Raw genomic sequence first — 13,943 nt, 5'->3', positions numbered from 1 at the left:
CACTGCACGTGCAATGCCAGCCCGTGGTGACCTCTAGAACATGAAGAGCGTGAAGTCCCAAATCTAATAAAGAATAAAAATAAAGACTAAAAGCCCAAAGTTTACCTATTTTCCAGTGTCTCTGGTAGGTAGCACTTCTCTAGGGGTGGCTTAACCTTTTGCTTGCGCTCTCTGTGCAGGAAACTACGAAGAGCTGACACCAAGCAACGCATTCAATTTTTGGATGACTCCATCAGTGGGGCATTTAGCGTTAGCTTTTCTTCAAGGGTCGTTTGCGTTCAGTGGCTGGAACTTCTTGAACTATGTAACAGAAGAACTGGTTGATCCCCGCAGGCAAGTATCCATTTCCATGCCATCCACATTTTCTTGAAGTGCTGAGACATTGGAGCCATCTGGTAATATTCATTTAATAAGCTGCAGCAATGTTATTCCATGTCTATGGGACCGGTCTTTCTAAAGGAGAGAGATATTATTTGTTTAGAACGGATAGCAGGCAAGGCAAAGAAACACTGAAATTAAGAATTGTAATTAATATAATTGTAATTAATATATTACACAAGGCATTAACCGACTCAAACCAGCCTATCGACAAAGCATTATCTTTATGGCACTATCCAATCATACAGTGCTTCTATAGCAGAAAATAACCATTGATGAGATGCCACACAAGTATCTGTAGGGAGAATCACTGCTATTAGAAAAATGTCGGATTACATGGGAAGTCACTTGGCTTTTTCACCTAAAGGGGATCTTCCACAGACACCTGAAAGAGAAGGTTAGAGAGCCATTGCACGGTGAGGGCAGCGCTCCCTGCCCCAGCGCGGCTGCAGGCACCTGCCCATCGGGGCCACCGACGTCGGGTCACTGCTGGTCCCGGGTGCGGGAAGGGGGTTGGAAATGATTTATCACGAGCAGGCTGGCAAAGCTGGGGGGGCAAGTGAATTTTAGTTTAGTAAAGCAAAGCTCAAACTTTTCAACATTTCTGAGCTGATGAAGTGGAATGACGAATGCTCTTGAAGCGCTGGTTATTTCTGGGCACTCAGTGCACACAGCAATTAAACAAGGAGAAGTTTAAGCTTTTACACAGCCTGGATGGAAATGAATTTAAGCTGCAGCCTTAGGAGCGGCTCTGCACACGCCTTCACACTAGTGAGCGGTAAAGTGAATGTCCAGACGTCTTGGCAGGAATAAAGAAAGTGTGGTAATGTGTTCCCTCAATAAAACACCAACATTTTAATGGACCACCACAATTTGAAAGCTGAATAATGAAAAGTTATGATTAAATAAGGCAAACATGGCCTCAGTTGAGAAATAAAATGATGGACTTTTATTTATTTTTTTTGCAGGCTCTGAGGGAAAACTAAAATATAAAGAAGTAATTGGATAGCCAAAAAAACTTCCCATTTTTACAAAATCTGTTCAAAATCACAAAGGTTAAATACTTTCTTTAAAAACATTTTTCCAAATCTGACACACAGAGGAAAATGTGTTATTGCATTAGATACAAAACGGTTCAGGTGTCCACCTCTAAAGAGGTCTCTGGATCCTGTTCCTTTCCAGAGCAGGTGAAGGTAAAGCAGAACAAGGCATTTTATTCCACCGCTGGTGCCTGTACCTAGGGCTATTGAGAAATGGCTGTTTCATCTTTCAGCAACACGCTGCCTCAATCCCAACCAAGAGCCCAAGGGGAGCAGGTGGTGGTTTCGTCCCAGGGAGCTCCCCTCTGCAGACGTGGCATTTCATAGCACTTTTAGCTGTCTCCAATCTGCAGCGGGTCAAAGAGCTGATGGAAGCGTGGCTCCCCTCCAGAGAAAGAGCCGACGAACCCACCCAGCTGGGTGACCTCCCCCAGGCCGTACACGGTTGTTGTGGTCTCGCTGTGCATGACTGTAATTTCTTATCTACCCTCCTAATTCTTTTATTAGGAACCTACCTCGTGCCATATTCATATCCATCCCATTGGTGACATTTGTATATACGTTCACCAACATTGCATATTTCACTGCCATGTCACCCCAAGAGCTCTTGTCCTCGAACGCTGTGGCGGTAGTAAGTAAACCATTCCCTGGATGTCTAAAATACACTTTGATTTTGGTTCTGTGCTTTGCAGTGTATTTCAGTTTCTCTGCCTTCTGTTGCTTTAGACATTTGGTGAAAAGTTACTGGGCTATTTTTCCTGGGTTATGCCAGTCTCAGTGGCCCTATCTACATTTGGAGGAATAAATGGATACCTTTTTACCTCATCAAGGTTAGATGGAGTACAATTTTATGAACGTTATCTAATTTGGGGACGGGCTGTTTTAATTTAATTTGCTAAAGAAATGCTAGCTAGACATTTCGGATGTTGTAGAGCGTGAGGTCGTTGTTGGGCATGTTGGATACATTCAGTTATGAATTGCTCTGTTTTGAATCAGCAAATCTAATATCGAATCGCGGAATCTCTTGCAAAATAATCCTTATGAGCTACTGAAAGTATCTGCAGATGTGGAATAACTCACAGTAAGAGCCAAACAAGGCTTTAGCATGGAACCAAAGTCATTTTACATCAATAAAGCTCCCGTAGCTACAAGCTAAACTGTGCTTCACTCAAAGACGAGTTTTAGGGCTGTTCCCAGTTACGGACATCTTCATTCCCATGCTGGAAAAAACTCCTTTCAGGCAAGATACTTTGCGTGCACACTGCTGATAGTGGGACCAGAATCTGTAAAGACCATTTGTATTAATTGACCTCTCTGAACTTAATTTAAAAGTTATAAATTTTTTTTTGAGGAAACAACCCAATTCTTAACTACCTTAGGAAAGTTATTCATCTCTGCACTTTCACGAGTATCATGAGATGCAACAAACCTGAGTGCATACCTAACAGGTTACGCACTTCAAAATGAAATCTTAAGGTGTGTTAAACCTTATCCAAAACACTTTTGACACTGGAAATATTATCTATGAGACTTTTTTATGCCTTGGCTATGTATGGCTGATCACCTCACAACCTTCACGGCGTTCACCCCGCCCTGGGTAAGGAGGCGATGCTGGCCAGCAGGCAGAGACTGGACAGATTTCAGTCCTCCTCCTCAGAGGTAATTTGGCATCTCAGAGCAGTCCATTTCACAGATGACATTAGCCGTTAAAGGCCTCGTATACTGAAGGGTCTAGTTTAAATAACTTACACCAGGTTAGGCAGGCAGTCTCTAGTGGTCTCCCCAGCCGCAGCCCAGCACCCACTGGCTGCAGTACCCTTCCATGCCAAGACCCATGCGGGCGGTTGAGGTTAGAGATGTTACATGGCTAAATATTGAAGAGGCTGTTGTACGCCCAATGGATTCAGCATTACTGTTCTTATTTCCAGGTTATGTTTCTCCGGCGCCCGAGAAGGCCATTTGCCAAGTTTGCTCGCCATGATCCACGTCAAGCACTGCACGCCCATCCCCGCCCTGCTCGTCTGCGTAAGTTTTACCGTCCCTGCTCTGTCGCCCGGTAATGTGCTCTTAGAAATATTGACTCACAGAGAGGAGAGCTGGAAAAATCCTTGAGACGCTGTTTTACCCCAGAGGAGGAGAAGCGAGCAGGCCTGCAGTGCTACGGGTGGGTGCTGGCTCAGCAGCTCCAACGGCCCCGGAGAGGAGCAGCCTTCAGCCTCCGAAATAATCTCTCCCACTCCCAGCCACCTGTGACGCTTGGAGGGTTTCCCTCATGCCAAACTTGAGTTGCGATATTAGCCCATTACCACTTGTCCTACCCACAGCAGAGATAGAGACGGGCTTTTGAAACAGAGATACTTCATTTAAGAAAAGACAAGCTCTTTTGACCAATTTTGCCTGCTTTCCACAAACATTTGGATCCCCCTGGTCACTGCTAATCCCACTCAAGCAGGGCTGGTTTAGATCCCGCCACCAAAGCCAGAGACGCGGTGGGTCCTAGGGAGAGGACAAAGTGCACCAAAAGTTACTCTCAACAAGCAAGACATCTTGTGAGGGATGATCAGGCAGTTCTCTGAGGACCAGGGGTATTTCTTTTCTCTGGGCCAAAAAATTAAGTAGGGACAATGATTACAGTGGCCCTGAATGAAGCATCTGCTGAATGGTACGTCAGGCAGACAGGAGGTCACCTGCAAAGATCAGAAACCAGCGGGCCAAGTGTTGGGAGGGCTTGGGGCTGGTCAGGTTGCCAGTGTGCTCCCGTGGGAAGAAGACTTCTCTAACTTTTTACACAGCATAAATGTCCGTGATACTAATGACTTACAGAAGTTATTATTTGAAACACAGAGCTTTATACACTTCTACAAATAGTGATGCTAGAGTATGTGATGGGGTTTACTGTGGCATAGAAGATGTTGAAGAGGGAAATGATTCCTTATGTTGTCATCCCCGGCTGTGTGGCCCAAGCAAGGGAATTCCCCAAAGGGCATTTGCTTGGAATCTCGGCTGCATCAACTGCTGCCAACTGCAGATTTGCCACTGATATCAAAACAGTGAGGGTTTGACCCCAGATGCACTAGGAAGGTGCACATTTATGTGTCTCTCAGCTCTAACAGCAATTCTGGCACAATACACCCAGACCAAATTTCACCAAGTAAGCCTCCTGCACATCCCACTTTTATGACAAAATACCCGCCTAGCTGAGGCTTTACGGCATTTCCAGGCCTTAGTGCCCCACCACAAACGCCTCGTGCATTGCCCATGCAGGGTTTGGGGCTAAACTGCCCACGGTCTGCCCTGCCCTGGGCAGCCAGCGAGCGCTGGCCCCATCACAGGCTCCTGCCGGGCAGCTCAGCTCCGCTGGTGCCGATGAAGCAGAACTCCTTTGTCCTTAAAAATGCACTGGCTGAAATAACACGCTGAGTTTCAGAGGCTGTTTCGCTGTGAAACAGCCCCGACACGAGCGAGCTGCCTGAGCCGAGCTGGCTGATGAATCAGGCGTACACCAGCCCTCCGCTCTGCTCAAACCATCCCCTTGAATTACAGTGCAAGTCACAGACCCAGCGCTGCATATCAATTCATCACCTGAAGGCATTTTAATGCAGCTCAGGGTATATCAAATGCTGCTAGGAAATATTAATTTCTCAACAAATAGAAATATGAAAATAATATTGTGTAGGCAGGTACAATAGCAAACCGGGTCGGACTTCAGGCAAACCTAATTAATACATCAGTTTCCTTTTCCCCTTCCAATGAATCACACCTAGCTCTTTGCATGGAGAAAGGTTTCTTTGTACATGGAGAAAGGCCTTTTTAACCTCACCAGCGAGACCTGTATTCTTTCAAAAATCAAGGGGCCAAGCTACATGTAAGATAAACAGAGTGGGGTTTTTTTGCAAGAGAGCGGGGAGCGGCTGGCTCTCCCGCCTGCCGTGCCGAGGCCGTGGCCGGGCGATCGGGGGGAGCAGCACGCCCCTCTGCAGCCTCGTACCACCCGGGGATCACGCCCACGCCGTGAGCAGATCTGACGCATCAGTGTCACCTACGCACGAAATCTCACTGCTCCGAGCGGCATCGCTGCAAAACCCGTTAGTGGCAGGAGAGGGTCGTATGTGCGTACGACACCGTGCGCCTGTCAGGGGAAAGCAGGGAACATGTCGTATGACACCGATACAAAACACCGTCCTATTTTAAATCCATTTTGTGGTGAGACTGCTCAAGATGTTGAAAACCCCCGTCCCCGCCAAGCCTGCAAGGCTTTGAACAGGGGAACAGAGGGACCAAAGGGTCGTTTGGTTGCGGTGGAGCGTAACTCCTGGTGCCGGTGGTGCCGAATCCTGCCCTCCCAGAGGACTCTGCTATTGAAACAGCTAATTAAGAAAAAGGGACATAAGCAAAAAGAGAGCCTGGAGTAACACAGCGCCAAATCCTGAGCGGTCTCTGAAGGGATTTGGGTATTTCCCTCAGGCTCTGGCCGCCAGCAGACAGCGCTTGTAGGGCGGGTACGCGGTGCAGGCAGGGGCTCAGCTCAGCTCCTGGGGTACCGACGGGCAGGGGTGCGGGACCCAAGGACCAGCACCCTGGCCCCCGAGCCAGCTCTCCTGGCTTTACAGAGTTATGCAGAAATACAGAAAAAACAAGCAAGCGTAGGCATGGAATTTTCCACCATCCATCTGCCAGTCTCCAAAGACAAGTTATGCTCAAAAGATTAATGATGCTGATCATCTGCAGCATGAGCTGTGGGCCGGTGGGGGGAAAGGGCAAACCTCTTATTCTTTATAACATACAGGGCATCTGCAACAACGTAGTGCGCTGACCACAACATGTTAGTCTGCAAGAAATCCTTCTTTTATCAGAAGTCCTCACCATAGGGTTCAATAGCTTTTAAAACACGCGACAGAAATGGGTGAGTGGGGCCACCGGGAGCTCTGCCAGTCCTGCCAGCCCTGCCTGCCTGGCCGCGGGCAGCGGAGCCACCTCTGCCAGCGCCCCGGGGTATTTATAAACAGACCCACTGGTCTCAGGCTTCTGCACGCTCCAGATAACCCGGAATCCCCATTCAGCCCCAGCCCTGGAGGCACAGCTCGGGGATAACGCATCGAACGGCAGAAGGGAGCAGACGCCCAGCGGGGGCCATGAACAGGAGTTTAACTGCTTTTACGGGTTTTTTCCTTGGTTTTATTGCTTTTAAACTACCTTTTCTAGTAATGACCATGCTTCTCTCTTTGCAGTGTTTGGCCACTCTTATCATCATGCTCGTTGGAGACACATACACACTAATCAACTACGTGTCATTTATTAACTACCTCTGCTATGGAGTGACAATTATAGGCCTGATCGTGTTACGCTGGAAGAAACCCAAAATCTTCAGACCTATCAAGGTGACAATGTTAAAGCTAAATCTCACGGTCACAACAGCGATGCAAAGGGCAGGAGGGGCACACCAAGCCCTCCATCCTCCTGTTTTGAAGAACGGTTCATTTTTTGGTGTAGTGGTTATGCTTTAAGGTCCCAAACCACGTCCCAAAGTGCCATTAGTGTAAAAACAGGAGACCCCTTGTGAGCTTGCTGGGATGGGCAGAGAGGATGACAGCGGTGGAGGGAAGGGGGGCATGACCCATGGGGGGTCCTGAAGCCTCAGTGCTGCCCACAGGCCCCCACAGCCCCCTGCCACTGGTCCGCCACTGCTGTTGCTCTGCACAGTCGTGCTTTGCTCTGCTCTCTCCTGCCAGGTGAACCTCCTTGTCCCCATCACGTACCTGGCGTTTTGGGCATTTCTGCTCATCTTCAGCTTATACTCCGAGCCAGTCGTCTGTGGAGTTGGACTCATTATCATTTTAACTGGAGTACCAGTGTTTTTTCTTGGAGTCTACTGGAGAAATAAACCAAAGTGTGTAAATAGGCTAATAGGTAAGCCAGCGCCGTGGTGCCTCGCCGCACTGCGGGGGCTGCTGGTTGCGCTTGGGTCTGCAGGGCTCTGCCTGACCTCTGATGCATCGGCCCTAAAACAGCCAGAGAACCGCCCGCGTGAGCCCGACCACCGCTCTCCATCACCGGCAGCCCCTGGGCACCAAGGGGCTCTGGCTTCAGCAGCTTTTTTGTGGCCAGACAGCACTTGCCTTTGAGCAGCTGCTTTTCTCACTCCTGGGTGCGTTTGCATCCTTTTGTGCCCCTGTGCATCTCCCCATCCGCTCGGCTCGCTCACGGCAGCCTGTCCCGGAGCAGATGCACAGGGGTATAACTTCAAGCGTATGAAGACTAAATGAGCTATCGCAAAAGGACTAATAAATGGCTGAGAGCTTTGCCTGCCTCCTGGCCTGCTTCCCTCCTGCTGTGCCACCAGCACGTCCTGCTGCACAAGCCCTGCATGGCATGGTGGATTATTTCATACTCAAAAGATAAGAAAGCCTTACTTTATCAGTCACGTCAAATTAAAACTGCACCTAAGTCCTTCATGTTTTGCTTGTGTTTGGCTTTTAGTTGTTTTGTTCCAAGGTGAGGGCTTTCAAAGAAGCAAGCCAGGCCCTTCGCTCTGACCAGAGGGTTTCCACGGGCCGTGGTGGGGCTCCGCTGCCAGCGGCTCCCCAAGACCAGCGGTCCCCCCCGCTGCCGCAGGGCCGATGCAGTGCCAGGAGGGCCGGCAGCCAGCCCACCGCGGCCCTGCCAGCCTGCCGTGCGCAGCGCCGGGCGGCTCTGCGATGCGAGGGGCCGGGGAGGGGCTGTGGGTGGGCATCCCTAAAGCTGCCCAGTCTGAACCTGCCCCTGCTTTGCAAACGCTGTTTTGTGGCTGAGCTGGAGATGAAAAGGGTTGGAGGGGGCACTCAGCTCTGCAGCAGGGTCGGGCAGCCCCGGCTGGGAAGATGCACGTTCGTTGACACGTTGCATTGCCCCGGCATCGCGCTTGTGTTTGGAAGAGCTCGAGCATCCCCGTTAACCACTTGCACATTTGTTCTTCGCAGAGTCCATGACCTGCTGGGGACAGAAGCTGTGTTTTGTGGTCTACCCTCAGGGGGGAGTTGCTGAGGAAGAGGAGGCACCCTCGGCCGGCTCTTGGCGACCAGCGAGCGCGATGGCCTCGAGGAAATAACGATGCAGCCTCCGGGGCTGAAGTGGCTTCTTGTTTACATCCTGATTTTTGCAAAAAGTTTTTCTGTAAAAAAAAAAAAAAAAAGTTTTTAGAGCTCCAATAGTGAAGCCCATAAAATGAGCTACACCTTTATGGCATCTGTAGCTTTTAGTTTTTCCCTAAAAAAAAAGAAAAAAAGAGAAAAAAAAAAAGAAAAGAAATAAAATATAAAATAAAGCGCTGGTTGTTTTTTTCTGGCAGCGTACTTGCTCAGCAGGGGACAGCAGCACAGATACAGCTCCGGAATACTGATCTTAGCAGCTGCAAGGGTCCACCAGAGACATACAAATTCAGCCGTTTCAAAAGTAGGGCAGCTCCTGATGCAAAATCACAGCGGAGAAATCCAGAGAAAGCAGGGAGACCCTGGGACACCCATCCCAGAAGGAAAATTCCTGTTGCTGCCCCTGGGTCAGGTGAATCCCCACGTAACACATGAGGTTTCGAAGTTACAATCCAAAAGACCATCCCTCCACACACCCGCAAGAGCACAGTGGGTGGGTCGGAGCACCGGCGCAGCAGCGCGGCCGGCCCCGCCCGGGCGGGGTCACGCACCGAGCACCAACCGGCCGGGGCAGACCTTACAGTAAAAGGTACAAAAGCAACAGTCTGCTTGACTGTTCAGGCATCGTTTGGTGACACAGAGAAAAAAACGGACAGAAGTAGCCATAAAAGCTCAAGTACCTCAATTTTAAAGCGTTTTTGCAGAAGCGGAGCTGGGCTCCTCTGTCCCGCATGGGGACGGAGCTCATGGCACCGCCCGGGAACTCTTGCATGAAGCTCAGCACGATCCAGGTGCCAACAAGGGAGGATGGAGCTGTGGAGGGTTTCCAGCGGGCTCAGCAGTGGGAACTCGAGGAAACCTGGGAACAAAGGCCGACGTTTCTCCTTTTTACTGAGGTGTCAGGTGATGTCACATCGCTTCAGAGACAAAGTCCCCATTTCAACTACGCTCAGCCAAGTTACAAGCCTAAATCATTCTCACATCAGATGCTCTTTAGAAAGTGTTTTGCATATTTTATTTGTGGCAAATGCTAGAAAAAATCTAGTTCACGTATTTAATTAATATATAGAGATTTGCTGCTGTAGCAATATGGCCACTTTCACACCAAAGAATCTTTTGAAAATGCAAAATGCAAGAACAGCTCTGAGCAATATTTTGAATCGCTACTATTCTTTTGCAACTTTTGAAAACAAAAACTATCATGTTCAGTAGCCTTGGTAACAGCCACGTGAATTTAATTTTAAAAGTATCTTTCTGTGTGTTACAGGCCCTGGTACAAAAATTAAGGATTCATTATCTCTCAGTTGTCAAGTACCACACACTCTGCAAAGATTTAAGAATAGACTCAAAATAAGGAGCGAGTTCAGGAACGTATCTTTCCAACACATTATTCAGAAGGTTTTTTTTTTTTAATATCTATCCATCTCTCTCCGAACTTTCAGATGGTAGACACTAAAAAGAAACGCAACATACACTCTTCTCTTTGTATAAAGCTGTTAATCATAAGAGATTAAAATATCTATTTAGCTGAAGAAAAAGATGTGGTTTTGTGTGTACATATGCACACATGTAAAGAGATTCCACATTTTAAATAATGTTATGAATATATAAAGTTTGCTAATAAAAATCATACATATTCAGCTTGCTTTTTTTTTTTCCACATTCAAAGCACACTTCCCTATTTCTACTGGCTAAGCAGCACCTCAACACTTAACCCCTGTCGGAGGCTCTCGTGGCTGAGCCTTATTTTCCATAGTTCAAAATCCACTTTCTGTGGCATAATTTCCAACAGATTAATTTTTTCAATAACCTAATTATCTAGTGGGAAAATTAAATGTATTATAGTACCAGCAATAATGATTGCTTTCAGAACTGCTAAGTTTTGGTGTGGTTTTATTTTTGTTTGTTTAAACAATTAAGGTATGGAAATCAGCCAGCACGGAAACTTTGCAGCTCTTGATACAACAAGTCTGTACGGTAATGAGAAAGGTAGCAATAACAGTAGTAGTAGTAGTAGTACTACTAGTAGTAGTAGCAGTAGTAGTAAATAATAATAATAATAATAATAATAATAATAATAATAATAATAATAATAATAATAATAATATGCTGTAACTGCTACCAAGGCTTTCCTTGGCTATTGTTTAAGAAAACCAAAAGCAAAACTAAAGGACCAATTGCCTCACAGTTGTTAACTGGGTTTGGCTCAAATTTTCCCTGATTATACTGCCATGCTTTGAAACAATTAACATTTAGCCTTAAATCAGAAGGCTGAATTTAGAACAGGATAGTAGAGCTCATCTTCAAGTTACACACCAATCCCCAAAAGGTGTTCCACGATGTCTTATTTCATTTTTAGGAACAGCTTCAGCTGTGCCCCCAACATCACATGTATTGTTTTTAAAGGCTTTGCAAAAGTTAGTTCCTCACATATACAGTTTCTAACCATATAAATCAATGTACAGAACTAGAAAGATAAATTCATATGCTAAATGAAATTTAGCAACATGCTCAACCCTGTGTAAGTGTGATTTTTCCAAAAGACGAAGCACCAGGCCCAAAGGAGACATAATTCCCAGTATTTTAAAGCCTACTGAACAAAAGAAAATCTCTGAGACAGCTGACACTACAAACATGCCACGAATACTGTGATCCTTGATACGGAAAAGCAAGTTGTTTCCAAAAGAAAGGAGTTCAAACAAAGCTTTAAAAGCAAGGCAATATGATGTAAGACTATATATTATATGCTATTATATTTACGTAGCATAAAATATTAGAGGCTGTAATGCAGAGAAATACTCTGTGCTGTTTATTCTGTTCGTGCTGGCAATAATACAGCATTCAGAGAATTTCAGAGGGAAAATGAGATAATGCAAGTATTAACAAGAGTATCACCTCTAAGTCAGCTTAATGCAAAGTCAATAAAAGATGTATTGGATTATTCTTATCTGCATTACCACAGTATCAAGAATAGCAGCAACAGATCATGACATCACTGTGCTACGCACGGTGCCAAACGGAGACGGGGAAGAGTCCCTCTCCCAAATAAGATGACGTTCAACAGGAAATAGGAGCTGGGTGGGCACTGATGGGAAGCACAGGGAGAATGAGGCAGAGGTGCTGCTGCTGGCCTGGCTGCCCTCAAGCATTTTCATGAGCTTGATAAAGGAATTGTTTGTTTTCAGTTCACATTAGTACATAAACCAGAAGAGTTTGATCTCAGCAGGGCCAAGGTAAGAGACTCGTATCAGGTCAGAGCTTTCATCCAACTCAGAAAGGATGATGTGTCACTGTGTATTTAATAATACATTTAAGTTGGAAGCATCTTTACAGGAAATGTATCAAAAATACGCAGACAAGATTTCATTAGCCACGCTCAATCACTTCTGAAAGCACAACCCTGACTCAGCCTTCGACCGTGGGACTAGAGCTGGTGGCTCCAGAAAGGCACTGCCATCCCCTGGCGAGGAGCTGCGGGGGGCTGGGGAGCCGGACAGAGCCCGCTGCCATTGCTTTTCCGTGAACAAGCTAACGCTGTGAAAGCAAACGTGCCTCTCCGTGCCGAAGGGCTGAAGCGAAATAAAATGACTCATCTTTGAGGCGAAAGCAAACAAACGAACAAACAAACAAACAAACAACCCCCAGCAAACATGCTGTCCCACGCGTCCTTTTCAGAGGCCTTTGCCAAGGTATTTCTCATGGTTCACTCTCTTGTGAATTCTTGAAACCTTGAAAACAAACCCCATTTCCTTACCAGCCTCTTTGTACCAAGCACTGAATGACAAGAAGTCAGCAATTCTTCAGCTGCTGAGGAGTTCTATGAAAGCTATTGAAGTACATGTCATAAATGAAAATGTATAAAACAAACCCAAGGGTAAACCTTGCTGGAATTTGTCTTTTCCTACGGCTTTAGAATTCAGAGAGGTGTGTCCTGTCTCGGGCGGATGCACCCCCCTGGGTCACCACCTCCGTCCCCAGGTGCGAATACAGGCAAAGCCCCTTCGGTTTTTTAAACCTCCCCTCCTCAGTCTTTGACACTTCTCACCAGCGCTCTCACTTCAGTGAGAAAGCTCTGCACCTGGATTAATGAAAAAGGAAAATCCAAGGAAAAGGATTAGGAAGTGACCAAGAGACACTGAAAGGCCAAAAAGAATTTTGTCTTCAAGTCCTAAGGCAAGAGACAGCAACAGAAGGGAGGGGGAGCTAGAAGGCATCGTCAGGCAGGAAATGTACAGAATGAAGAGGGAATGAAACGTACACCTCTAGCACCCAGGGCAGCCTTGGCCACCACGGAATCTCCGTAGCCAAGATCACAAGAGCTGGAATCCGAAAGGAGGGCTGCCTTACTGAACAGTTTGCCAGGGCATCAGACCAACATGAGGCCGGAGATGAGCTTTGCTACCTGCGCGTTCAGGTCACGGGCAGCCATTTGTACTGGATTTTAAATCCTAATGCCTGCCTGGGAGATTAAAACTCTCAGGTTTCCTGCAAAGACCAAAAATCCTAAATAAGTAAAAGCAGTTCTCCTCCTCCTCAGAGAAAGGTCTGATTAAAGAATCCGTGATTCCCCCAAGGCTTTTCAGGTTAGCTCCTTGGTTTGTCATAAGAGGTATCTATTGCGCTGCACAGGCTGTCTACAAGTGCACAGATACTTTATTATTCCATTTCCATTTTTTGGGCTCTATTCATTTTGGCCTTGCTAACATCAGGATATGGTTTGTAGTATTACTGTTTGTGCCACTATCATTGCAGCTGAATCAGCACTTCATGATGAAGCAAACACTTTCTATTAGGTTAGGAGGTATTATCCCTCTGCATCAAGCTGTGTCCTCCCATCCTTCACGGCTACAGATAAATCTGGACGACCATGAAGTCTGTCCAATTCTCTTCAACACAGATAAAGATTTCCAAGTCTGTAGAGTAAATCTCTGTCAACACAAAGTAACTCAGCCTCCACTTTCTACTGAAAAACAGCAGGATAGAGCCAGCGGTACCCTCCAACGCACAGACTGGGAAGGGGAAGCATCAGCAAAACAAACATTGCCCTTAGCGATAGGAATGAGAGCTGTACTTCAGAATTTCTTTTTTTTTTAAACCACCTAAAGAGTCATACACTTCAGGGCTTCTTTTTGTTATTTGGGGTATATGCATACATGCATTTTAAAGGCAGCTGTGTACAACAGTGAATTGCTAGTGTTAAGATTCCACATGTACAATCTATAAAAGTGATGGACCTCCACTGTTTCAGCTACCAGAAAAAGCAGGCAATAAAAAAATGAAACAAAACCACCCAAAGCAAAACAAAAAACCTCACCCTTCATACTCACGTCAACACATTGAGCCACGGGTTGGCGTATGCAGAGTCAGAGTCAAACAAAGGCTGTGGGAGTACAATTTAGGC

The 13,943-nt window shown here is 46.6% G+C and overlaps 1 protein-coding gene across 1 annotated transcript in view; it reads left to right on the top strand.

The window, feature by feature from the left end:
* The window catches only part of SLC7A10 (solute carrier family 7 member 10), a 44,699-nt gene extending 36,197 nt beyond the window's left edge, over window positions 1-8,502 (top strand). The window contains exons 5-11 of the mRNA XM_059825116.1: window positions 180-333; window positions 1,926-2,049; window positions 2,145-2,248; window positions 3,347-3,443; window positions 6,647-6,796; window positions 7,148-7,325; window positions 8,375-8,502. Of these exons, the coding sequence (XP_059681099.1) occupies window positions 180-333; window positions 1,926-2,049; window positions 2,145-2,248; window positions 3,347-3,443; window positions 6,647-6,796; window positions 7,148-7,325; window positions 8,375-8,502 (935 nt within the window). The remainder of the gene's footprint in view (window positions 1-179; window positions 334-1,925; window positions 2,050-2,144; window positions 2,249-3,346; window positions 3,444-6,646; window positions 6,797-7,147; window positions 7,326-8,374) is intronic.
* The last annotated feature ends 5,441 nt before the right edge of the window (window positions 8,503-13,943 follow it).

This window comes from Gavia stellata, chromosome 15 (genome assembly GCF_030936135.1).
Source record: "Gavia stellata isolate bGavSte3 chromosome 15, bGavSte3.hap2, whole genome shotgun sequence".
NCBI lineage: Eukaryota > Metazoa > Chordata > Aves > Gaviiformes > Gaviidae > Gavia > Gavia stellata.
Note: the sequence above shows the minus strand (reverse complement) of the source record. Positions and strands in the feature narration are given on the sequence as shown.